Consider the following 27,688-nt stretch of genomic DNA (forward strand, 5'->3'; position numbering starts at 1 on the left):
CATGCGTCACATAGACATCATGTAGGCAAAATACTTATACATAGAAAATAAATAATAATAATACTTTTTAAAAAATTCAAAGGCAAAGAAAACATTCTAAAGGCAGTAAGCATTAAGAAATATATATGTATACATAAGGGAAGCTCAGAAAAAAATAAGCAAGTTTTCAGCAGGAACCCCATAGGCCAGAAAGGGCAGGACATATCTGACCAAGTACACTTTACCCAGCTAAGCTGTTCTTCAGAAATGAAGAAGAAATAGAAAACGTTCCCAGACAAACAAAAGCTAAAGGAATTCATCATTATGAGGACTGCCTCACAAGAACTACATAACAGTCCTCTTTAAGTCATGTGAATATTAATTAATAACAAAATATAGGAAAGTTCAAAAACCAAAAGTCTAAGTAATAGAGAATCATATTCAAAATATTTTGTACAAAAGTGGCATTATATGAAGTGATTTTATCTGTAGTAAGACAACTAACAGGCAAGTCTATTAAGATATGTATAACTAAAATATTGTCTAAGGATAAAAATTATAAAATTATATGTTTTGACATTAAAATGATTGGGTGGGGAAATAAAAGTATAAAATTGTGTGTAATCGAACTTACTATGAGCTTTATTTTTACTGAATGAAAATTTTTTATTTAAAAAAATAAAATAATTTATTTGTATGTATTTGATAGCAATTATGCCTGAGAATAATGAAAACTACTTACATATTTCAAATTCATGCTACAATTCAAAGTTGTCTAAACTGTGCCTATATTTGAGTAATGTATTTTCTCCTGGGATAATAATATATTCTGGATATCCAGGATAATAATATATCCTGACTAGTTTCCTCTCCCTCTATTCACACTTCCTTTCTATATAAACTGAGGGTTTCTATATCTACATAACAAGACGTATAAAGGGGTGAGACCACTCCATGGTACAGTTCCTGTAGACAGAGGGACGGAATGCCCAGAGGCTTCTGGAGGAGCCCAGAGCAGAGAGAGCAGTAGACTGAACATGGCCAGCAGCCTGGAGGAGAGGAGAGCAGGAGGCGAAGACACAGAGTGCACGCAAAGGAGATTGAGAGAGCGCAAGACAAAGGACCCAGAGACGAGGACAAGAGGGGGCAGAGAAAGAGCATGGCCAAAACAGCGGGGTCACATGAGAAGCTGGGGTGAGGGGAGCCCATGAACTAGACAAGTTTAGGGTACGCTAGGATGACAGCATGGACTCCTGACACGTGTAACAAATATTTGGATGCTGAGGGAGCCAGGAGACCAGCCTGCTCTTTGGTATACATTAGGTGCCACAGATAGACATTTGTCCTTTCTGCCAGTGATAAGGAAATGAATGGCTCCTCTGGTGGCAGGAACCAGCTTCCTGAGAAATGCTGGCTGTTGTCTGACAGAATTTGAACCTGAAATTCCTCAGACTCCTCTCCCATTTGGATCCACTCCCTTTATATCTCTCATCAGAAAACAGCCTTTTAAGGGATAGTAACAATAAAAATAAAATCGTACCTATTGGAATTGAACAAGACAAACCAAAAAAAGGCACAAGAATGAGAGACCCACTTGTTAGCAAACTCAGTAATCCCATAAAGTCACTAAACTAGAAGACACAATACATACATGGCGGACCTGGTGCATTTGCCCTGGGCATCTGTCTTCAGTCTCTGAGTTCATGAGCTTTGCTCATGTTGATTTAGAGGTCTCATTTTCTTGGTGTCCTCCATCTCCTCTGGTTCTCCCTGGCGTGTCAGGGGAGGGGACTGATGAAAATATCCCATTTAGGGCTTTTATTACCATTGCCCTAGCAAATTCAGTAGGAAGGACAATCAATCAATGGCAGGTAGATCAAAGGGTTTGTGCTTGGAGTAGTGTTTACATTTCTGTTTTGGTACGTGTGCCAAGTGCCATGTCTGAGGAACACGAGGGTGAAAGCTTTATGTAGGTACCAGTTTCACTTCTCCATGTTCAATGCATTGTGTAGGGGTTGTCTTCAGCACTGGAGCCTCACTGTCAGTCTGTGCGGAGCAACCTTGGCAACATCCTTGGTTGTTTAGGAATTCCTCTGGGACACATTAGGGCAACAACTCAATTAAATGTAACCCAACCCCAGCACAGGAAGCTTGCTTTGGTGACAAGAGCTGGCCAATTGAGGCTCTGTCATCTTCATTATTTGGTGATTTCATGTAGACTGCTTTCATATATGTTTTAGGAAGCTTCTGCTGTATTAAGTTTCTACTCTACCACTTAAATGGCCCTAAATTTTAGCTGTCTCCCCTCCCCCTGTATTCCCAGCCTTGTCTCCCTCTCCTCCCCTCCCCACCTGATCCTTCTATTCAGCACACCCCAACCCATTCACAACTGTGCTCCTTCCTTGGGGGGGGGGGGGCAATGGGTGGGAGGGGGAGGTATTGACCACCAGCCCATGAGGACAAAGGGAGCAGAAGTGACAAATGGCGTTCAGAAGGCTGTAAGATGGACAGGACTTCTGGGAGTCAGCCTCAGAAACGAGCTCATATTACTGCTTCAGTGGTGAGGTGTACAGGGTTCTTAGGGTTACAAGTGGGAAGGGCTGATTGGTCAGAACACAGTACCTAATTGTCACATGGGCAGAGGAAGGGGCAGGGCTCTGTACTAAGTCACAGAGTGCTGGCAAGAGGCTCTGTGCAAGGTCACCCTCCAAGCAAGGTCAGGCATCTGTGCCTAGAGACACTCTCCAGAGAAGGTCAAGCAGAGAGCCCCGCTGAGGAAGGGAATCCTCCATTTTGAGCCAAGAGAGCTCTCCAGACATGGTAAAGTGTGGCCTTAATAGCATGGTCTTCTAACACATAACTATCTGCTCTATTTTCCTTTCCTAACAAGATCTGTCTGCCCTCCCCGCCACCCCAGTTATATACCTAACCTCTCTGGTTCTATGGATTCTATGTAGTTATCACTGACTTAACAGCAGATATCCATATATAAGACACGATTTTTGTTTTTCTGGGTCTGGAATACTTCACTCAAGATTTTTTTTCTAGTTTCATTCATTTACCTGTGAATTTCCTGATTTTATTTTTTGTAAAGGCTGAGTAACATTCTGTTGTGTAAATGTACCACATTTTCCTTATCCATTCTTTTGCTGGGGGACATCTAGATTGTTTCTAATTTCTAGTTATTATGAATAGAGCATCAATAAACATGGTTGGGTAGGTATCTACGTAAAGCATCCTGTGAGTATATGCCCAAGAGTGGTATAGCTGGATCCTGAGGTAGATTGATTCCCAACTTTCTGAGGAACCGCCACATTGATTTCCATGGTGCCTGTACAACTTTGCATTTATACATCAATGGATGAGTGTTCACCCCTTCTTCCACATACTCACCGACACAAGCTGTCACTTGCTTTATTGACCTTAGCAATTTTAATGAGTATAAGATAAAAATCTCAAAGCAGGTTTGATTTTCATTTCCCTTATGGCTAAGGATGTTGAACATTTCAAGTGTTTCTCAGCTGTTTTAATTTCCTCTTTTGAGAATTCTGTTTAAATATGTATCCCACTTTTTAGCTGGTTTGTTTTCTTGGTATCTGGCTTATTTTGATTTGACTTTCTTTGTCGTTTTGGATATTAGCCCTCCACCAAATGTATAACTGGTAAAAAATCTTTTCCCATTCTGTAGGCTGTGACCTTGTCCTATTGACAGTGTTCTTTGCCTTGCAGAAGCTTTTCAACTTCATGAGGTCCCATTTATTATTGATCTTAGTGTCTGTGCTAATGGTGTTCTGTTCAGAAAGCCTTTTTCTGGGCCAATGAGTTCAAGGATATTCCCCACTTTCTCTTCTATCGGTTTTAATGTATCTGTCCTTTATGATAGGGTATTGATAAGTATGGATCTCTTTGGATTCTTCTACATGCAGCCATCCAATTTGACCAACATCATTTGTTGAAGATTCTTTTTTCCAGTGTGTATTTCTGGATTCTTTATCAAAAATCAGATATCCATAGATGTGTGGATTTATGTGTGAATCTTCAATTTAATTCCATTGATCAACATGGCTGTTTTTGTGACAATACTATGCTATTGTTAATCCTATGGCTTTGTAGAGCAAGTTAAAATTGGGGGTGGTAATACCTCCAGCATTTCTAATTTTGTGGATTTGGATATTCTCACTCCATTTTTTAGTAAATTTGGGTAGGATTTATCAATCTTACTAATTTTCACAAAGAATTAACTCTTTATTTCATTGACTCTTTTTATTGTTTGTTCCTCTTTTATTGGTTTCAGCCCTGTGTTTGATTATTTCTTGCTGTCTAAAATTTGGGAGTGTGATTTCTTCTTTTTTCTCTCTAGAGCTTTCAGTTGTGCTGTTAAATTAATATATAGTATTGTATATATTATATATAGTAGTATAAAATCTATCCAGGTTTTTTGAAATTTTGTTTTGTTTTGTTTTGTTTATGTAGGCATTTAGCTTGCCTCTTAGAACCACTTTCATTGTGTTCTGTAAGTGTTCTGAATATTATGTATTCATTTTCATTCACTTCCAGAAAGTTTTCATTTCTGTCTTAACCCATTTTTCATTCAGTAGAGAGTTGTTCAGTTTCCATGAGGTTGTAGGCTTTCTGTTGTTTCTGCTGTTGATACCCACCCTTAATCTGTAGTGGCTGGATAGAATGCAGGGGGTTATTTCGATTTTCTTGTATCTGTTGGGATTTAAATTGTGTCCAAATATGTGGTCAGTTTTGGGCATCTGCTTCCCTGGCTGAAGTGCTTATTATCAGCTTAATTGGTCTTCTTTGTTTTATGTAAGCTTTACAATTTAAAAAAAGCCAAAGCATACACTAGAGAAACCATCAATAGGATATCCTGACTCAAAGAATACAGTCCAAGAATGGAGTCGTAAGGGAGGAATTCTGACTGCTTGTGAGAAAACTCTAAGAAAACAACAGCAGTCTTGTAACCTCAGTTTCTCCAAAACACAGAATTATTCTTGGATTATGCTTTTGTGCCACCCTCAAGCGTAGTGGATAGGAGTAAATTTACATCAGATTGCTCATTACAATGGCAGCTGTTACTAGTTTATGTGCTTCTGTGGGAAAACGTGGTTTTGCCATGAGTTTGTCCTTGTGATTGTTCACTTTACTCAGGTGACCCTCTTAACCTTCAGAGTATAAACTCTGATGTTCTGAATAAAGCTGGCTGCTGCATGAGACTTTAGTCCACTTCACTTTTAGGATCCATTCTCCCAGGTCCACCACCTCAAGAGTGGTGACCACTGACTACCATTTAGCAACTAGTGATACACTGAGTAAGAAGATACAAAGTAATTTTTGCTTCTTTTTTTATATTTAACTCAGAAACTACTTTATTGCTTAAGTCAAAACTTGTGTTTGTATCATTACTTGCTGGTGCAAGGTTAGCAGTTGTGCCAATTTAGAGACCAAAAGCAGAACACTTCTTAGCTCTTAGCAGCCTGCTTGACTTGAGATTACACGCTACAAGGTAGCTGTGAGAGGCTAGGGGGTGGACCAGTGGCTACATGAGACCTGAGTGCATACCGCCAGCACCACATAAAAGCCAGGCATGCTGGCTTGCATCTGTAGCCCCAGCATTGGTGGGGCAGACGATCCTGGGGGCTTGCTGGAGAAATGACAAACTCCAGGTTCAGTGAGACGCCCTGTCTCAAAATGCAATGTGGAAGCCTGGTTAGATGCCTCGGTGGGTGACAGGACTCGTTCTTCAGGGGAACTGAGTTTGGCTCCCAGTACCCATACTGGGCAGCTCAAAACTGCTTAGACCTCCAGCTCCAGGGGACCCACCACCCTCTTCAGTTCTCCAGGGAACTGCGTTCACATGCACATATCCTATCACAAACACATATACACAAAAAACAAATGAAAAACCTCCTAAATAAATAAGGGGGAGAATGATAAAATAAAATATCCAAGCGGACATCTGACCTACATATGAATAGGCACGGGCAAGGGCACTCACACCCACATGTACCACACCTATTGAAAGAAGAGGAAAAAGGAGTAAATGTGAAAATTAAAATCATCTTCTACCTAATAAAATCATAAATCTTGTTATTTATATAGTACTGAATCATTTCACTGCACATAACACAAAAGAAAACACAGGAGAAAACCAGTAGTTAACAAAAATCATATTCATTATAAATATTAAGTAATCCAAGAGGATGGCATTAGGGCACTGCACAATAAAGAAATTTATCATGATGGGAAATAGGTACCAGTCAACTTTCAAGCAGCCTATCAGCAATACCAGGACAACTACATTCACACTCACCCATTGTGTCTACTCCTTTCCTGCCAGCACGACCAACCATCTGCTTATAAGTGAGGATATCTAAAGGCTGGCCACCAAAAACTGGAGTGCGAACAATCACCCGACGTGCAGGAAGATTCACGCCAGAAGAAAGAGTAGAGGTTGCAGCCAAGACCCGAATAAGACCTTGACGGAAGGCTCCCTCGATGATATCCCTCTCCTCAAAAGTAAGACCTAAATAAAACACAGGTCCCAAAACATTACCACAGAATCAATACACTTGACCAATTATAACAGATTTCAAAGTCGGCTACAAGCTGTTAAAGATCTTTTAGGAAACAGTAGCATCAAATTTCAAGAGAAAGTACCACTCTAACATAAATTTTAAGCAAACAACATATACTAGGTAAAAATTTTAGAATTCACTTTCCCAGTGTTTCAGGGGGAAAAAAATTCATTATCTACTATATTCATACAATTTAGATAAGTTATCTTAAAAATGCTTGTTTTACTATGTCTGTCTAATCCACTGTTTCTTAAAATGAGATCTACAAGTATTACTTAAGTGTGATTAACAAGAAGTAAATTCACATAACTATAAAAATGAAGAAATTATGAAAGTCTGGTAAAGTTTTTAAAATTCTTTTAGATCTATTTTATTATTTTATGTGTTTGTGAGTGAACCTGCATCAATATGTAAGTGTACAGGAGCTCACAGGGACCATAAGTGTGTTGCAGCATGGTCTGGTACTTATCCCAAGATCTTGACTGTTCTACGAGCAAATGCTCATGTATACCAAGTATCGCTCTGCAACCTTGCCTCCAAAACTATTCCTGATTGGCTAATAAAATGCTTTATACCTGGGTTGGGCAGAACTAAGGTTAGCCAGCTTGGAGGACAGGAGAATCACAGGAGGGAGGAGAAGAGACAGCATGCGGTGAGGAGGAGACAGGGAAGCAGCCCAGATGCAAAACATGTGTGTAGAGGAACTTTAATTCAGAACGTGGTCTATGGCAAGAGAGCTAGGTCTATGTAATCCGGCTAGAATACAAACACACCCTTAAAGATATATATTATTTACACAGTATTCTGCCTGCGTGTGAGCCAGCAGGCCAGAAGAGGGCACCAGATCTCATTATAGATGGTTAATGAGCCACCATGTTGGTTCCTGGGAATTGAACTCAGGATCTTTGGAAGAACAGCCAGTACAAACACGCTTTTAATCCAGGAGACAGAAGCAAGCAGATCTGAGTTCAAGGCCAGCCTGGTATATAGAGCAAGGATCAGGTGTTTTTAAAAAAAAAAAAAAAAGAGCTTAGATCCAAGTGTGGTGGTATATGCCTTTAATCCCAAACAATGACGGTAAAATTAGTTTGTAGAAGGAAGCACCCATACTTGAAAGCAATGTCTAATTAAGTAGCAGAAAAAGAAAGTGATGAATCAGAAAAAGATTTGACAAAACAGGATCCACCCAACTCTCAAAAGAAGAGAGAAAGGGAAGCTACTTAAGAGGCAACACAGAGAGAGGAGAGAGAGAGAGAGAGAGAGAGAGAGAGAGAGAGAGAGAGAGAGAGAGAGAGAGAGAGAAGGCGGTTTTACTGGGACAGTAATAGAGACAGGTTGCAGAGAGAGAACTCAGATGAAGACACAATGAGCCAGAGAATGAGAAGGAACTAGGAGATTAGAGCAGATTGCTGAGTTGGTTTACAGCCACGAAGAGCAATTCAGGGGCAAGAGAGAAGCCAGATTGAATAAGTCAGCTGGGAGAAAAGTTTAGGTCAGAACAGCTGAGTTGAACCAGCCAGCCCAGAGCTCAGAAAGAACAGGTAAGGGTGAGATTATTGAGCAGTAAGTCTCAGAGGCTGAGAACATTCTAGGCCTAGGTTACTGGAGACAAGAAGCTTCCAGGACTAGAACTAGGTTAGCAGACAGAGGCAATAAGCCTCAGAGATGGCAGTTACTTCAGGAGAATAAAAGTTCCTTTTGCATATGTGCAAGTGTTTATGAGAATTCTGGATGGGAAGCATCCCAGATAGGAATAACTAAAGCAAGTGCCATGGGGGTTTGGGCTGGAAAATAACAACGTAGCTTAGGGGGTTTATATGTGTCCTTCCCCAGTGGTTTAGGGTTATTAAAATCTAACAGGTATCTGTGTCTTCTATTGATATGATAGCAGTTTAAATAACTGCCATCATAACTATATGAATAGTAAATATTAATAATTGCTACAACAGAAGTGGGCATCACATCCCCTGAAACTGGAATTATAGGCAGTTCATCATATGCGTCCTGGGAGCCAAACCCAGGTCCTCTGCAGGAGCAGCAAGTGCTCTTACTCACGGAATCATGTCTGTAGCACATGATGAGAACATCAAATACAAGATTACGAACCTGCGTGATGAAATGCGACTCCCCAGGGCACAGTGTTTTTCAGCACAGAGTCTAGTCCTGAAGGGGAGCGTTTTAGCTGATCCATTACATCCAGAAGGCTCTCGTGCTCTAGAATCACTGGTGGAAATCCAGATGACTTTACTGATCCTGCCAAACACACACACACAAATAAATAGATGATAAATAATAAATAAAATAAATCACCAACTATACAAGTCTCTTTGCTGCATCAGTAGTTACTTGGCAAGTAATAGCAAAATTAAAGATTCAGAAAGGTTCAGAAACTGCCATATACTATATTATCACCTGTGGGTCTTTTAAAGCCACTGACCTAGGACACTATGATGTAATGGAGATGGGATGTGACTTGGACCTCAAGAATGTGTAATCGCCAGGTGTGGTGGTGCACGCCTTTAATCCCAGCACTTGGGAGGCAGAGGCAGGCGGATCTCTGTGAGTTCGAGGTCAGCCTGGTCTACAAAGTGAGTCCAGGACAGCCAAGGCTACACAGAGAGACCCTGTCTTGAAAAACCAAAAAAAAAAAAAAAAAAAAAAAAAAAAGAAGAATGTGTAAATCTTCCTGAGTAGCTCTAATAATGTATCCAAAAGTTAGGAAGCTCAGCTGTAAGGGGCGTGATGTTCAAAGGCGCTTGCTGAAGAACATCTTGTTATGGCTTGAGTAGGGAATGCTCCCCGAGGCTCACAGCAGTAGGCCACTGGAGGTACACCTTTAAGAGGAAAGCCCAGTGGCTCTAGCCCTTGCCATCTGCTTCCTGCCTGCTGCCATAATATGAGGAGCCCAACTCTGCCTCCTGAACTCCCCCAACTTCTTCCCACCTGATGGACTTGTACCCTCTGAGACCATGAAACCTTCCCTTTCTTAAGTTGCTTCTGTCAGTGACATAAAGTAGCTAACACAGAAATCAAAGGCTAAACATCACAATCCTTGAGCAAGATGTGTGCCACCAGCCTGCACACAGCAGGGCCTAGGGTCCTAGTTCTCTGCGGAAACTACTCCAGCTCCTGGTCACTAATCTAACAGTCACCAGCTAACTCTCAGTGTCGCCTTCAGTGTTACGTCTCCCCTAGTAAGGATTTAAGCACAGGAACCCTACCTGCGTAGAGAACTTCCCAGACTTTGAACATACAAAGCTTCATTACAAACATTTTAATGGCCAGGCAGTGGTGGTGGATGCCTTTCTCTCAGCACTTGGGAGGCAGAGGCAGGCAATTCTCTATGAATTCAAGGCCAGCCTGGTCTACAGAAAGAGTTCCAGGACAGCCAGGGCTATGTAGAGAAACCCTATCTCAAAAATAAATAAATAAATAAATAAATAAATAAATAAATAAAATAATTAATAATAATAATAATAATAATAATAATAATAATAATAATAATGTGTATCTTAAATTTCATGTGTTTTTAATTTTTAAATAAACTCTTCTTAAAATTCTAAGGATCCACATAGGGTTGCCAACCTTTTATTTTGCTAAAGACAATAAAAGTACACTAGGTTATTACCTATCGGTGTGTTTGTTGCAAAAGAAGTGTTTTCTATGCGTGTATGTCTGTGTGTATTCATGTGTGTGGGTGCACATGTGTGCACATGCATGTAGAGATGAGAACAACATCGAGTGCTTCTCCTCAGGAGTCACCCAACAGCCCACCTTTCACCACAACCCCTGTGCTAGGATTACAATCGCATCACTATGCCTTGGATTGCCTTTTTGTTGTTTGTTTGTTTAATGTGGTTCTAAAGAAAAAAAATTATGTCTTTTTGTTTGCAATGCAGTTTATCAAATGAGCTTCCTTTTCCTCAGCTCAGTTCATTTTAAGGTTAAAAAAATTAGTAAGATAATTCCAAATTTTTAAACTTCTATTTATGAAAAATGTGCTACTTTATTTTTCTGGAGAAAATAAACAGATCAGACCAGGCACCATCCAAACATGGCATTTGGGAACCACTGCTACAAATCAGATCAACAAAACTCAAAAGAACATCAAGCTGACTTTGATCCTTAAAGAGTGCAGGCTGCCGTGGAACAATGTCAGAGGATACTTTAGCACGGTGTAGACAGCACCAGGTAAGGTGGGCCTGGAAGGGACACTACAACAACACAGTCCTGGACCAAACAGCAGTCAGTATAAACTTCAACAACACTCCCTGGTTCCAAGGCTGGAATGCTGACTGCTTCCCCTCCTGATGGCGCCCCTGCCAAGAAGAAGCAGTAAAGTGCTTCTCCGTTACTATGACTACGACGGACATCCGTTACTATGACTACAACGGACATCCTTTACTATGACTACGACGGACATCCTCTGCCTGGCCCGGGTGTGCAGTTCTAGAACTTCACTGCAAAGCCAACGGCCTCAGGACTCAGACAAATCTCAGCGATAGCAGTGACAACATTGATGTAAAAACAGCATTTATTCCAAAGTAATTCACTGCTAAGATACAAGGAGGGGGTAAAAGGGAGAGAAGGGTTGGTCAGGGTAACTGAGTTCTAAACATACAAACTAAATTTCATAAAACTAAATCTTTAATCATAGATATTTTCAACTTTAATATTCAAGATACAATCTCAAGTATTTTATAAAATTTCCTAGAAAGAATAAGTAAAAAAAAAAAAAGAGAGGAAACAATATCCAGAGTGGATCTCTAAAAGGTCTTGAATTCAACAAAAAATATGAATCATGAGAGAAAATATGGCCTCAACACAGGAGCAAAAGTAAGCAACAGAAACACCTTTGAGAGAGGATAAGCAAAGACCACACATGATCACATACTAGGAAAACATTTGAGGCCACAGTGTTCAGACTATAATCAGTAAAACATATAGTAATAGTTATTGCAGTATGCTAAATCAGTATTTAAAAGGGACGAATCCATCAATGCAATAACTTGGATGGACCTCAAAAACTTCATGCTGTGTGAAAGAAACTATTTACAAAAGAGATACATGTACTTAGTGACATCACGTATATAAAATTGTTAGAAAAGGCATAGCAATCCAACATGTCAGTGGTCACCTACAGCTGACAACAAAGTGGGGAGACTGACAACAAAAAAGCACATTTCAGAGTGGTAAAAACATTCTATATGATGATTATAACACTGTTGGATAAACAGATATATACTTTTATACATTAAAATTCATTGAATTACACTTCAAATGATGCACTATATTATGCATAAAATATGCAATGCCAAACCTGATTTTATCTACATTCTTTTAAGAGTCATACCTCTGGACATTAAAGAGAGATATAATCACTTTCTCCAGAAGAAAAAGTATCTACTAAAATTTTGCAATTTAGGGGCTCCAGAGATTAAGTCTCTCAAAGCCCATGGGTCCAAAACGAAGAACCTATACACATGTACAAACATAGAACTGTAAAACTCAGAAGATAATTGGCCTGAGTATATGTACACATTACCTGTGACGAGGACAGAAAAAGATTAGAACCACAAAAGCAGCTTTGTCAGGACACGCGGTGACAGAACAGAGATGAGCTTTGCTACTACCATCGCTAGCCAGCTCTACTGTCAAATACAGTAAGGATGGAGGCTTCATTTCCACCTCTCGCTCACCCTTAGGTTGATGGTGCAGATTATAAAACTCTCGGGCAATGGTATCTGCTACCTTCTCACACCATTTTTTTGACGGACAAAAGAGTAATACTGAATGGTTATCACGAACAGTCTCATAACATAAGCTAACAATGTGGTCTTCATCTCCCTAAAGAACAAAGAGAAATAGCTACATCAGTCATACCTTCAAAACATTTCACACTGGTTCAAAAGTATACATTTTGATTCTTAAGAAAGGTTTTTCTACTCAAAAACATAATAAAAATCATTTACAATAAAAATAAACTTTATTAATGCTGACGGGTGAAAAATAAACATTTTATTCATGCAGTTCATGTTTATTAAGCTGTAATCTCAGGTGTTGGAGATACAATGGTGAATAAAACAAACTCCTAACTAGCATGAGGTTTATTTACAGACTCACTGAGAAACACAGTGAGGAAGTAAGCCAGCACATGATGTGCCGAAGGACAGAGATTCGCAATGTTTAGAGTCTCATATTTGATAGAGATTTCCTAGAGGCAAGGTTTCCCTGGGAGAACGAGCAAGCTCAGATGTGAAGGCAGAGAACCACTGTCGTAATGGGAGTGTATGTTCCAAACACAGCGAATGCCCTGTGGACGCCCCTCCACGCTAGAACAATGCCAGTGTGTGCAGGGGCATCAGGGAATGGCTTTTGTTTATTGAGTACTTTACAAGTGCTACACACACACACACACACACACACACACACACACAATCATACTGAATTCGTACCAAAACCAAGTATAATACTCCACTGTATAGAAAAAGATAGAAGGTTCAAAGAGGTTTTATAACTGAACTAATAATACCTCCGCCATTTTGTATCCCTCTCTTCATTGTCAGAGGAAAGCCTAACTCTTATCACAATAATCTTCAGGGCTGGGAGGATGGATCAATGGTTAGGAGCACTGGCTGCTCTTCCAGAGGACCAGGGTCCAATTCCCAGCACCCACATGGCAGCTCACAACTGTCTGTAGCTCCAGTTCCAGGAGCTCTGGCACCTTCACAGATACACATGCAGGCAAAACAGTAATGTATGTAAAATAAAAACAACTCTTTAAAAAAATAATCTTCTCGTTCAATATACGTACTATATAGTAGATCTGCATTCAACAAATGCCGGTGTTGTACATAAGTGTTTAACGTAAACTAAACCATAGGAAAACCTTCTCATTGAGTAGGAAAGTCCATTTTTAAATGTTTATATTATAGATCAGGAAATGATCAACGTTTAAACTGAAGGCATACTGATTCTCCTTCTCACAAAGCTGATTAGGTTAATATTAGTTCTGACAGATACATAATACACATTCAGCTACTGTGCAACCTATAATTGTACAGCTGAAATGATAGCAGCTTGCTAGGAGGCGCAAAGGCACCTGCAGTGGAGATGGAACAGCAATGGCTCACCTTCACTTGGAGCAGGGGCTCAAATTCTCTCACCAGCGTCATTGAAGAGTCATATATGGAATTTCCTATCTTTATTGATTCCAAGAGTGGAACGGGGCGAAAGTCAGTATGGTAAAGCTCAGCATTCAACCAGGAAGCCACAAGCTGCAAGTTAGGAAGAGTAGCACTCATGCCCACGATCTGCACTGCACTAGACAGAGCACTGGCTGAACCTGCCTGGCTGGAAAACACATGGAAGTGAACACATATGAAGAAAGTAGCACACAGTACTGCTGGCAATATTCATGGTCTTTGGTACACAAATGCAGACATTTGCTTTTTGTTGTTTTTCAAGACAGGGTTTCTCTGTGTAGTGTTGGCTGTCCTGGTCTTGCTCTGCAGACCAGGCAGGCCTCGAACTCACAGCGATGCACCTGCTTCTGCATTCCCAGTGCTGGGAATGGGCATGGGCAAATGAACTGAATAGACAGTTTAAAAAAAAAAAAGCATAAATGGCCAATAACTATTTTTTTTAAGTACTGAATTTCCCTAACCATCAAAAAATGCTAATTAAAGTCCTTTGAGATATCACCTCACCCCACTCAGAAGAACCATCATCAACAAATCTGACAATGTTGGAGGGGGTCACTATTAGTGGAGGTACAAGTGCAGATCAATGCAGCCCACGTGGAAATCAGTTTAAAGATTTCTCACAAAATTTAAGCAGAACTACTATCTGACGCCTCTATCACTCCTGGGCATACACTCAGAGAACTCAGGACCTACCATAGAGATATCTGTAATCCCAAGTTTATTGATGCTTTATTCATAATAACAAAGCATGAATTAACCTATTTGTTCATCAACAGATGAATGCATAATGACAATGTAATGCATGCACATATATATATATATATATGAATACTACCCACTGCTAAAGAAAAATTAAATTATAAAATGTACAGAAAATTGTAGTCTTTGGATGTGTATTTATCGAGTTTACACAATCTCAGAAAGAAAAAAAAACCTTATGTTTTTCCTCATATGCATAATCTAGCCAATAATATATAAAAAAATATATAATGTATATGAAAACATGGAAACATAGGTACAGTATGACATGTAAGAAAACAAATAAAAGGGCTAAATATTAAGGGATTAGGAAGGACTGAGTGCAAGTAATGACAAATTTGAGAAAGAATGTGAAGCTAACCGTTTTTCTAGCTCTAATTCTATCATGGAGTTGTCATTTTCAGTGGCAGTCTAAATGAGTAGTCAGAAATGTTTGGAAGCAGTCTAGCAAATGCATAAAGATATACTGGGCAAGAAAAGTGTAAAATTTGCTGTAAATAGCTAGTCTAACTGCAAAAATTTATTGAAACTTTGGGTCTGGCTAATTTGGGTGTGTGACACTTATTTTATTTGTAGGTTTCTTTAACAATAAATTTTATTTTTAATTTAATTTTAATAAAAAATCAATATATAAAGTCTAAAACGAAAAACTCAAGTAGCTGGAAGTAGAAATTGCTGCAAACATATTTTAACTTTTAAACTAGAAGAGTTAACAGTCTATGCTCTAAGAAGTAGAGGCTGAAAGTATCATTTTACAAAATTAGCCTTAGCTACTTAAATTAGATATATGTATAAGTGGCAAATACAAGCACTAGACATTTAATCTATCAGAAAAACATCATAATCTACACGTTAAAAGAGAGCAGTCGGAAATGTTTAAATGGTCAAAAGCAGCCTGACATCAATTTAGTACTTCTGTAGACCAGTCAGCCTCCCTAATGCTGCGGCCCTTTAATGCAGTTCCTTGTGTTGTGGTGACCCCACCCCACCATAAAATTATTTTCATTGCTACTTCCTAACTGTAAGTTTGCTACTGTTGTGCACTTTAATGTAAATGTCTGTTTCCGATGGTCTTAGGCAGCCCTGTGACAGGGTTGTTGCACTCCCAGTGGGTTGAGAATTGCTGTTCTAGAAGAAGAGCAGACTATTACCCACAAATGTGTTTAAATAAAGAAGGCACTACACTCTTTCTCAACATCTTTTCAAAATCAGGAGGTCAGTCATTTCAAGAACTTACCACGATGCTGATTTCCGAGTAACATAGCAAATCTTGGTCAGCAAAAGTTCCAGAAGATACCCTCGGTGAGAGTCCCCCAGCATGTGCAGCTCATCCACAACCACCATTCCTAGAAGGAGTTCCCAGATTGACCTTTTACAAAACTGCACTGTTCTAAGACTCTTAAGGCAAAGCAGCACATGTCTAACGACAAACAGTTGTCATAATAAGATCCTGTCGGCAATGCGCAAGTTCCACCACAAAGGAAACGCCAGATTCTGCATAGTGGCCAATTCTCTTCCAAGATGTTCTAACGATCTTAAGCAATCCTGTCACCAGTTATTCTAATTACAAAAGGTCAGTACTTAGCTTACTCAGAGCTAAGAAAACTACCAACGCTGGTTTCTTAGTCTTTCTGTTGCTGTGATAAACACCATGACCAGAAGCAACGTGGGGAGGAGTTTATTTGGCTTACATTCCTCATCACAGTCTATCACAGAAGGAAGCCAGGCAGGAACCAGGAAGCAGGAACTGGAACAGAGACCACAGAGGAGGGCTACTTCCTGGCTTGCTCAATTTGCTTTCTTTTTCTTCTTTTTCTTTTTTCTTTTCTTTTTTTTTTTTTTTTTGTTTTATTTTGTTGTTGTTTTGTTTTATTGCTTTTTTAATTTTTTAAAAATTTTATTAATTTATTCAGATTACAACTCAATTGTTATGCCATCACTTGTATCCCCCCATTCCTCCTTCCCTCCCGCTTTCACCTTAAACATCCCAGGGAAAGCTGCTTAGGGACAGCACTGCCCACTCTGAATGGACACTTCCACATCAATTATCAGTCAAGAAAATGCCCTTACAAGCTTACTTGCTTGGCAACATGATAGCAGCATTTCCTTAATTGAGATTTCACACTCTCAGATATGTCTAGGTTTGTGTCAGGTTGACAAAACTAACGAGCACACCCAAGAAAAATTACTTGTCACCAGTCAGACATTTCTAAATTGGTAATTTTGTAGAAGTAAATAGATAATAAATACCCATATCAGTTTTTCAGTGTTAGCAAAAATCTCAATTAAGGAAATGCTTATGGACCAATGGTTTCTTTAGTTCTATATTTTCACTTTTATAATGTGTTCTACTTGCATATATTAACTGCACAACATGAGTTTCACTAAATACTTTCATATACGCATTAAATGTACTTGTGATGGCTATTCTTGGTTGTCAACTTGACTACAACCGAAAATGGAGGGCACTCCTGTGAGGGAATTTTCCTTAATTTGAAGTAGAAAGATCCACTTCTAATCCTGATCTTTCCAATAGAAAGACAGGCCTTTACTTCTGATCTTGAGGTGGAGAGGACTCACCTTTCCTGGGTCACACCTTCTGCTGGAAGCCTTTATAAGGCCAGGAAGAAGGAAGCTTCATTCTTTGCCTGCTTGCCCTCGCGCTCACTGGCGTTAACTAGAGCCTACTTCTTTGGGAGCCCAGCCTCATGGACTGAACAACTACCGGATTCTGCTCATAGGCAGTCATTGTTGATTGGCTGGAGTGCAGCTTTTAAGTCATTCTTATAAATCCCCTTTCTATGTATAGAGATTCATTCTGTAAGTTCCGTTAGCCTGGAAAACCCTGACTAATACAATACTTAACATATTTACCCCTCACTACCCTGTTACCCCATACCCTCTCATACTAGCCCCTTATTTTTCCAAACAGTCCCTTTTCTACTTTAATGTTTGTTTGTTTGTTTGTTTTCATCTAAATTTTACATAACAGAAAAGACAGATCTGTCTGGAATCAAACTAACTTTGGTAAAAATAATGATTACAATTCCAAGCATTTGCCTAAAAACATGATTTTGTTTGTGGCTTCATTTTATATTCTTTATCCATTCACTAACTATTCAGGTCATTCACCCATTTACTGACTGATTATTTATTCTTTTGTTGTTTAAGCTTTTGAGACCTGTGTATATTCCGGGTTTTGATCTCCTAGTACATATATAACCGGTGGATATTTCTCTCCCATTTTACAGGCTGTTTCTTCACATTGGGAATTCTTTCCTTTGCTGTACAGACTTTTTATTTGGTACAATCTAGTCAGTGCTACTTTTTTTGTTTGTTTTTTTTTTCTTTTTTGGGGGGGTGGGGGGTAGAATCTAGTCAGCATCCTACTCAGAAGGTTTGACTTTATTTTTTAAGTGTGTCCCTATGTGGTCATCTAGTAGTTTCAAGTCTTATATTAAAATCTTGGGTTCATTTTAAATTGATTTTTTGTAGAAGGTGAGAAATAAAGATTTAGTTTTACCCTTCTATATGTAGATATCCAGTGTTCACAGCAGGGCTTGTAAAAACTGTCTTTTCTCCAGTGTGCATTTAGACAGCTTTGCCAGGAACTGGACAGCAAGCACCCGGGACTAGAGCTGCATGGGTTTGTTTCCGCACGCCCTCTTGGCTTCCACTGGTCTCCACATCTGTTCTGGTGCTAGTACTGTGCAGTACTATCAGTCAGGCATACTTGCTGAACCTTTTTATTTGGGATTGTGCTTCTATATGAATTTTAGAATTTTATTTTCCCTAATTGAGTGGTGTGTGGTGTCTTCAGCAGCTGGGTCCCATCAACTAGCTCTAACTCCACAAAGAATGCCAAGAGCCCGCCTTCTTCGGGTGCCTCTGGGGGTCCCTGATCATAGTTCATAAGGAGGTATCCCACACCAGCAGAGATCTCTGTGTAATAACCCATGGCTTCCTATCTACTTATTTTGAGTTTAGTTTTCCTTGATCTTCTGAGACCTTAAGGTGCCTTGTTAGGTTACTTATTTGAGATTGCTCTGATTTTTTTGAAGTAGGCTTTCATAGCTAGAAACTTCTCTCTTAAAATGCCCATACTGTATACCAAAGATTCTGGTAAACTGTATTTTCTTTTTATATGATTTTGGGAATTTTTTTTTCTCCTGTGATTTCTTCAGTGACCCACACTGACTGTTCAAAGTTATATTTTCCAATTTACCTGTGTTTATATAGTTTTTGTAGTTTATTTCACTGTTGACTTCTAATTTTCTATTTCTTCATTTAGTTTTTTTTAAGTCTTAATTTCATTCATCAATCTTCTTTGCAGTCATTAGTTGCTTTTTAATAATTATCTATTTATTGGTTTTTGGAGGGTTGTTTGTTTGTGGGTATATTTGTTTGTTCAAGATAAGATTTCTGGCCGACTTTAATCCCAGCACTCAGGAGGCAGAGGCAGGCATATCAATGTGAGTTTGAGGCCAGCCTGGTCTACAAAGCAAGTCCAGGATAGTCAAGGCTACACAGAGAAACCCTGTCTCGAAAAAAGAAAATTTTCTGGCCGTCCTAGAACTCACTTTGTAGAACATGCCTCAAACTCAGAGATCAGCCTGCCTCTGCCTCCCAAGTGCTGGGATTAAAGGTGTGCACTACCACTACCATGGGTATTAGTGCTTTTTAAACTAAACTTTTTACGTTTTTGGCATTTAAACCATTTAGACATCTTTAGATTCAGCTACTTAAGAGTTTCTAACTTGCCTTTTCGGATCTGTCTGCCTGCTGTACTTTGTTCATCTACTGAGATGGATACATCTTCCAGTATATGAGTCTTCTTAGTGAACAGCTGTGCCTTCAATCCCTAGTACTGCTCAAAAAGAAGAAAACAAACTGCCCCTGTGGTTCTACCTCTGGTTCCTCCTGCCCCTCGGCACGCAGGGTTGGAGCTTCAGAGTGTTTTCTACTTTTCTTGTCACATTTTAGTTACCCTGCCACGTCTTTGTTGACTCTCAGTGGGCACCTTCTATGAATACAGCCCTCCTTTGTCACCTGACTCTTCTCCTTCACAGTTTATCATGGAGGTCTTAGTGCTTTATAATACCAGTACTTCATAAGGGCCTTTCCATTTCTAAATGGCATAAGAAAAATGTTCCAGCCGGGCATGGTGGCGCACGTCTTTAATCCCAGCACTCGGGAGGCAGAGGCGGGCAGATGCTGTGAGTCAGAGCAACCGTGTCTCAAAAAACCAAAAAAAAAAAAAAAAAAAAAAAAAAAAAAAAAAAAAAAAAAAAATTCCTTGTGTCCAATTCATATTATATGACAAGTTATTTCAACATACTTTCATTTTTCAAAAAGTATTTATGCTGCCTAGTGTGCAAAGCACAATTATCAAGATCATTAAAGCCTAATGATGTCCCAAGTACTAAGACAGTTGTGATATAAAGTGACTGTGACTTCTCTCTCTGAGCTGTAGGGGGCAGTCTTTCCATCCTTTCTAACCGTTGAGTCTCACCCTCCACCTCTCCCCCACCACAACCTTTTTGCTGGGTTCTCAACAAGCTAATACACTTGCTGCTTCTACTGCTACTACAATCCCTTTCCTACTGCTGCCTCTATCTAGTGCCCATTTCTTAAGGGAAGAAGAAAGTTATTAAGATAAAAAAAATATCGTTTTTAGAGTGTCAAGCACAAAATTCAGTCCTACTCTAGATCACATAGTACCAAAATATGATAACAAACACATATGTCCACTAGTTGTGCAGAAGGTGGATCCTCCCCAGCACACTTGTTTCTCTCTCTAGCAAAGCTGAAACAGGAAAACAGCAATGAGAAATGGCAGAGGCTCAAGAACACCCTGTCTTTTGTAAAGTTCAAAACTGCCAGAAGGGGCTAGGAAGACAGGTCGAGGGGTACGGGACTTACTGTCAGGCCTGATGACCTGAGTTTGCCCTCCAGAACCCACAGCTGGAAGGAGAGTCAACTCCAACAAGTTGTCTCTGACCTCCCCTTACGTGCCATGCCACATGCACACCCACACCCATGGAAATGAACTAAGTAAGTAAGTAAATAAACATGAAAATCAATTTTAATGCAAGATGGGAAAATCAATAACAGAAAGACACAAGACATACGCATTTTTAAACATGAAGCTCCTGACATTACCTCCGACAGTTCTTGCCTCCAAAAATAGACGTCAGAAAGTAAACAACATAGGTCATAAAGGAATCACAGTTTCACCTCATTCCACCAAAAACAGCAACGGGAAATACTTGTTTAATTCTATAACTTTCTTACCTAACAGATCCATCTTATTCTCCTCAATGAGGCGATTGACCAGCCCATTGGCTCTCTCAATAGTGCAAACAGCAATGTCCAGGGAGGAGAAGCGTCCAGCTGGTGAGGTGCTCCCCATATAGCCATCTACCTTTATCCCTACTTCCTGAAACAGACTCTAAATTAAGTAAAAAGAAACAATACAGATGAAAATTTAAAATGTAATGAGTTACAGTAGTTGGCTTCTACTCTAGAACATAGACAAAAGTATTTAAAGATGGTTGCCTCTAGTGAAGACCCAATAGCTATTATAGTAAAATACTAAAAAATATATATATATATATATGCTAAAATGTTTAGATTTAACAAACCTTAACACAGATATTTCCATTAAAAATAGTAAGTTGTCACGTGATTAAATGGTTTAATAATATAAGTTCTAATAGCTATTACAGAAATTAAAATTGGAAAACACTGAAGTTCTACACGTCTGATTCAATAGGAGAAAGTAGATAATTTTAACACTAATCAACGGTTTACAAGGAAAATATTCTCATCCTACTAAAGATTAGTTTTTTCATATGATGGAAATAAAGTTTTCAAAAGTTAAATTCGGTGGGATTGATATTAACCTTTTGGCTTAACTTTTAACTAACATACCTTCTCAGTAAAAGGGTCCTTTCACGGTTTTGTTACTTTGAGTCTAAGTTGAGAGGAGGGTACTGAATAGGACCAGCTGTGTTGGCTATTTGGCCTCTGAAATAACCATTGAAAAGATTTATAAAACCATAGAACTTTAGAGCCGTTCATCTAGTCAATTTCTCCTGAGAGTCTGGGTTTGTTGCATTATAGTACTATGAGTTAACAGCTTCAGTTTACAGATAAAAACCACAAGGCCCTGCAGATTGTGTGCCTGGCAACACGGGACGAAAGTCCAGATCTCTGAGCAGTCTGTACATGATGTCTACTCAAACAGCACACTACTTCACTAAAGAAATTACAACAGTCAGCTGGGTGTGGTGGTGTAGGCCCTTAATCCCAGTATTCCAGGAAGCAGAGGAGGCCAATCACTGTGAGTTCAAGGCCAGCCTGGTCTACAAAGTGAGTCCAGGACAGCTAAAGCTACACAGAGAAACCCTGTCTTGAAAAAAAATAAATAAATAAAATAAAAATTTATTTAATTTAAAAGAAAGAAAAAGGAATTACAAAAGTCTTTTTCTTCTATCTAATAGACACTGTATTTGTGAAAATGTCTTAAAAACTGTGGAGTACTGCATCAGAGGAAACTACGACTCATTTAACAAGACAGAAAGTCTGACTGCAGACTTGGAGCTCCTCCTTAAGCACAAAGTCTCTTCCTTCAGTCCCTAGGCTTCTCAGTGGTCCTCGGCTGGGATGCGATCGGCTTCCTTAAACATGCTTTTTTCCATACTTCAATCTATTAATCCAACTATTCAGCTTAAATGCTGGTTTTTCATCCGCAGTTACATGCTAGTCTTTGCTTCCTATGAAAGTTTATCATTTTTATACATATCCCCCTGGCTACTCTGCTTGTGTGACCTCTTTCTACTTCATGCAATAATAACATTTAAATCCTCTCTTGTGGGTGTGTCTGTTTTGTTAGTAGTACTGAGCTAGAATATCAGGCCTCTTTTACTCTTTGATACAGGGTTTTACCAAGTTGTCCAGATAATCCTCCTGCCCAGAATCTCAAGTAGACCCAGTCCCACATCTGTGCTGCCACACCCAGCTGCCCCACTTAACTATTAAGACTTTGAATAGTCAGCTTTTAGAGCTACATACGTGTAATAAGAGAAACTTCATTTTCCATGTGATTTTACCCCTCCTTCAAGTGGGTAAAGCCAATGCTACCAATGACGAACTTTTCACTATTCAGACACTGAGAGCCGTTACCTGGAGGTAGTGTTTCTTCTCTTTAGCCACAGACACAAAGGGCAGAATAAACAAAGCTTTCTTCCTCATTTCCAAAACCCGCTTCAAAATAAGTAATTCTGCAACAAGAGTCTTCCCGGCACTTGTAGGAGCTAAAATATGATTATTCCACACAATTATGACAAAAAGTAATGTTTACCACACTGCATTAGTAAACGCTGTAAGCCATGCCCACTATTACAGAGTCTGGAGCTACTGCATCATTAAAGACTCAACAGCTCTGTGAAACTCTAACCCTAAGAAGCCCTTGACTCTACAGTACATTTCTAAATGGTCCCAGAGTAAACATGGAGGGTTTTTACATTTTTATATTAGGAATTAATGTTGTAGATTTATTAAAAATAACATTGGTTTGTGTGATTACTAATACTGCGGTGAATAGCCTTTTTAATTAGACAGAAAGGGGGCATTGTTGTGGCTGATATGGAACTACTATACCTTCAAGTGTTAACTGCTTGTCCCTCAGGATCTTTACTGTCTACAAGCAAATGCTCACACACAGCAAGTGAAGCTGTACAACCTTGCCTCCATATTAGCCCTGATTGGCCAATAAAGTTGCCTATGCCTGGACTGGGAGAACAGAGGTAGGCGGAGCTAAGGTTCATGAGCTGGAGAGCAGAAGGACCACAAGAGGGAGATAGAAGAGGAAGGGGAAAGAAGAAGCAGGCCGCCATGGGTTAGCGGGAACCAGGAACACATGGCCAAAGCACTTTACTCTGAGGACTAGCCTGATGGAGCGGGAGCAGCCCAAGTGGAACATGGGCGAGCGTTTTATGAGGGTTTGGATGTGAAATAGACAAGATAGCTTAGAGAGTTGATATCTGCCCAACCCCAGGTCCATGAAGGCATAAGCATAAGGCATAAAAATCTAACAGGTTTCTGTGTCCATTTATTTCTATAACAGCAGCTAAGAAATAACCAATATTATCGTTAATAAGTCTACAACAAATTAATGATGAACACTACGGAATACCTCATTAATTCTATGTTTCTTTAAGAACCCACTGAATTGGTAAAAGCACCACTATGAACACCTTTAAGATAACAAGGTAGGTGTTGGACAGAAATTGGGAGAAGCTGTAAGGAAGCTTACAGAAAGGAAAGAAACTGTGGGGACAGGAAAGGACTGCCAGTGGGCCACCTCAAGAGCCTGGACTACAAAATACCCCAGGAGAGATGATAAGGAGATTAAAAAAACAAACAAACAAACAAACAACCACTAGTGGCTGGGTTGGGGCTAGAGAGACAACTGCCTATAACTCCTGCTCCAAGGGATCTGCCATCCTCTTCTGGTCTCTGTGCACACTGCACTTCAGCCCCCACCCACACAGATATGCATACACACACATAGCTAAAGATTCTAAAGAGGTTTAAATGCTACGTGAAGAAGAGTTTTATAACCATTAAGGATTTTTTTGGTCTATCCTGAAAGCAACATATGGTTGCTTGTGCAAGTTGAGACCAAAGTTACAAGTGATTTAAGAGACTGAAATTCCTCCACTGCAACCAACTGGCACTGCTGTGGCTTAGGAATACTTTCTGTGCGCCAATCGTCCGAGGCTCTGATACCTGATCTTCAGCACCACCAAGTCAGTCAGCCTCCCCTCCTGCACTCTCCCTCCAATTTGCAAATTCACATGGCCAGTCAATGATACGGTTCCCAAACCAAACCAGTCTGAACGTGTATCTACTTAGTTAATTGTCTAGCTTTCTTATAGCCTTGATAAAAAACCCAAATGACCTGCAACTTCAGGGAAGACTGACACAAAGGTATTGTAGCTTATAGTTGATCCTTAATTGTACATATCAAAGCTGCCCTTGAAAACCCATGTAAAGCTGGGTGGTGGTGGCAGTGGAGGCAGTGCACACCTTTAATCCCAGCATTCAGAGGCAGAGGCAGGCAGATCACTGTGAGTTCAAGGCCAGCCTGGTCTACAAAGTGAGTCCAGGTCAGCCAAGGCTACACAGAATCACCCTGTCTCAGGAAAAAACAAAACAAAACAAAACCTGAAAGGCAACTGAGATCAATTGAGGAAGGAGCAGGCAGGCACTCCCATTACAAACTCACTCTGGGATATATGCTCATTAAATAAGTGGAAACAGCCTTGTTTCCCCTGCTCTCCCACATAATGGGACTTTTCATGATTTCGGTATGCAAATGATGACACTGCACATATTTCTGCCAGTTTCTCTAGTTACACTGAATCTGCTTGTCCGCCTACATAAAATGTGATCGTCCCAACACAGAATCATTCACAGTGAAAACTTTAAGTGAAAGGAATTTGCATAAATTTGAATACCTGAGTAAACTAGATTCTTTCCTTCCAGGACTTGTCCAAGCAAAAGGCACTCTGCCTGCCATTCGAACATCTTTTTTACACCAAAACTATGGTATTTCTCCAGAACTGCTTCAGGGAGTCCCCAGTTCGCCAGGAGCAGCTGGTCTATCTGTTCGCCAGCAACTCTTTGCTTGCATGTTCCTTTCAGGAAAACAAAAAACAATTTCATCACCTCCAACATAAAAGGTGAGTGGTTAGCCCTCTGCTGTTGCAGTTCCTACACGCTGAAATGAAACGGAAAACACATCTTGACTTCAAGACACTTAATAAGAAACTGATCCTGTACAGAAAGACACCAGCAAATATTTACCTACTAGACATGATTTTGAAAACTCTTAAGAGCCACAAACAAACAAAATGGTGCTATACACACTGAAAAAAGGAGTTTGGACCAATGAGGCGGGAGGAAGGCGCTCGGTGAGGGATAAGTAAGCATTACAAAGCTGTTAAAGAAGTTTCTATTTGTGTTTTAGTATTAAGATGTCTGCATAACCAAGGGCAAAGAGTTAATTGATGCACAACACAGGGGTTGTAATCCCAACATTTGGGGATCAGAAGCAGACTCAAGAGTTCAAGACCTCAGGCCAGCCTGAGCTAGAACAAGCCCCCTTGGCTTAAAAAGCAAACAAGAATTAGGCTAACATTCTAAGGAAACAACACAAATCCCTTCCAGCTTTGTTCTTGATTCCAAACAGCCTGCATCCTACGCTACACCCAGCACCTTAGTACTACAGACAGTGTGAGGTTGCACTAGACATTATTCAAAGCAAAGCCCTCTACATGGTGACAGGATCTGTCCAACTTGTAAGTTGTTTCTGTCAAGTTGTAAAGACCCAAAACCCAAAGAACGCCTATATCTTTACACAGGCAGTGGCGAGGAAAGACACAATCAGCCGAGCTTGCTGGAAGCCAGGAGGGAGGCCGCCTACCCGCCAGGTATGGGAGTTCCAGCCCCGGTGCAGGATAGCATCCCCCTGCAGCCCTCCCGCCTTCCCAGCCCCGGTGCAGGACAGCATGCCCCGGCAGCCCTCCCGCCTTCCCAGCCCCGGTGCAGGACAGCATCCCCCTGCAGCCCTCCCGCCTTCCCAGCCCCGGCGCAGGATATCATCCCCCTGCAGCCCTCCCGTCTTCCCAGCCCTGGTGCAGGATAGCATCCCCCTGCAGCCCTCCCGCCTTCCCAGCCCCGGCGCAGGATATCATCCCCCTGCAGCCCTCCCGCCTTCCCAGCCCCGGTGCAGGACAGCATGCCCCGGCAGCCCTCCCGTCTTCCCAGCTCCGGTCCTGGATAGCATGCCCCTGCAGCCATCAGAGCCCAACTCAGCCCGAGTGTTGGAGTACCTGCCCCTGCGGCCCTAGGGCCGCGTCCCAGCCCCGGAGGCGGACTCAGCACCGGCCTAGACGGCAGCTCAGGGCTGGCACAGCTTTCACCGTCTCCCGAGAACCAGTCGGAGCCGGACGATGAACGCCGCCGTTTCCCATTCCGGCGCGAAAGATTCATTGCAAACGAGCTCCTCTTGGCTGTTCAGGGCACGACACAGTCCCAGAGGCCTCCGATGCCGGAGAACCCCGGCCTGGTGACAGCTACAACGACCATCTTCCCGCCTCCGCCTTCAAATTCAGGCCTCCCGGCCCGCCCCGGAACCATAGAGTTATTGTGGCTAGAGTGACCCAACTACCATAGAGTGGCGAGGGAAGGAACTGCCCGCGCTGAAGTCTGGCTTCCGGCCTCCACTGGCCGCTAGGTAATGAAAAAGGGATTAAGCATTCGAGACCTTGAAGGAACAGAACACCTGAACCTGCATTCGTAGATTGTCTTAAAAACATTCCTTCTGTTTTTATCCACTTCTGGTTTGAATAAGAAAGCTGTGCTGGCAATAAACTGAGCTAATGAGCTGCCCTTATGTAAATAGATTAGGAAAAAATGTATTCTTTACTATGTGTTTGTTTGTTTCGTTTTGGTTTTTCGAAAATTGTTCCAGATTGTGTAAAATGGAAATTTTGAAGGTTTCTGGTAGAATGCAATTTGTCCTGCTTTCCTCTTGTAGAATACGTGAAGTAAGATGGGCGGGGGTGAAGCAGAAGAAGCCACCTCGGAGTTAAATATTCCAGGCTGTAGGCTGGTTCGGTGCAGAATTATTTTGGGCTATCTCGGCCCCTTAAATAGCCACTTGTTTGGTCACACAACTCTGTCACATTCTTGTGAGTATTAAGTAAGTCTTTTTGGAATGTATGAACAGACTCTTAGCTTCCACCAACCCAAAAGCTAGGTACGCATTCCTCCACATCTGAGCCCCTCAGCAGAGGGTAACCTTGATTCGCTTTATCTAACCTACCTGATGTTTCAACCAATGTATCTTAAAATGTCTTAATGTATAACCCTCTTGGCTTTGTAAATATAAAAAACTCTGTGAAACTGCTACCATAGAACAGTATGTATATAGAGCAATTTAAATCTGTGTTCCTGGGGCCATGGTAACTCATATTTGGTTCCAGAATAATCTTTTAGTCCCTTTGATGTGAGCGCTGCTGTTTTGTGTTGACGGTTAATAGGGGAGGGGCTATTTCTGCACTCAGGTGCTATTTCAAGCGTTATCTC

The 27,688-nt window shown here is 40.6% G+C and overlaps 1 protein-coding gene across 4 annotated transcripts in view; it reads right to left on the reverse strand.

Moving 5' to 3' along the window:
* POLQ (DNA polymerase theta) overlaps positions 1 to 26,723 on the reverse strand; it is a 77,421-nt gene extending 50,698 nt beyond the window's left edge. For 2 of the 4 annotated variants that reach the window (XM_084801576.1, XM_084801579.1), the window contains exons 1-9: positions 26,431 to 26,723; positions 25,054 to 25,233; positions 22,715 to 22,845; positions 20,822 to 20,978; positions 15,765 to 15,873; positions 13,697 to 13,916; positions 12,263 to 12,410; positions 8,670 to 8,816; positions 6,299 to 6,511 (exon numbers count right to left, since the gene is read on the reverse strand). In XM_084801576.1, the coding sequence (XP_084657702.1) occupies positions 6,299 to 6,511; positions 8,670 to 8,816; positions 12,263 to 12,410; positions 13,697 to 13,916; positions 15,765 to 15,873; positions 20,822 to 20,978; positions 22,715 to 22,845; positions 25,054 to 25,233; positions 26,431 to 26,590 (1,465 nt within the window). In that variant the 5' untranslated portion in view covers positions 26,591 to 26,723. Of the gene's footprint in view, positions 1 to 6,298; positions 6,512 to 8,669; positions 8,817 to 12,262; positions 12,411 to 13,696; positions 13,917 to 15,764; positions 15,874 to 20,821; positions 20,979 to 21,460; positions 21,983 to 22,714; positions 22,846 to 25,053; positions 25,234 to 26,430 lie in introns of those variants that run through there. The other 2 variants (XM_084801577.1, XM_084801578.1) reach the window with 2 other exon arrangements.
* Positions 26,724 to 27,688: the final 965 nt, after the last annotated feature.

This window comes from Acomys minous (assembly GCF_964271855.1).
Source record: "Acomys minous genome assembly, chromosome: 11".
NCBI classification, from domain to species: domain Eukaryota; kingdom Metazoa; phylum Chordata; class Mammalia; order Rodentia; family Muridae; genus Acomys; species Acomys minous.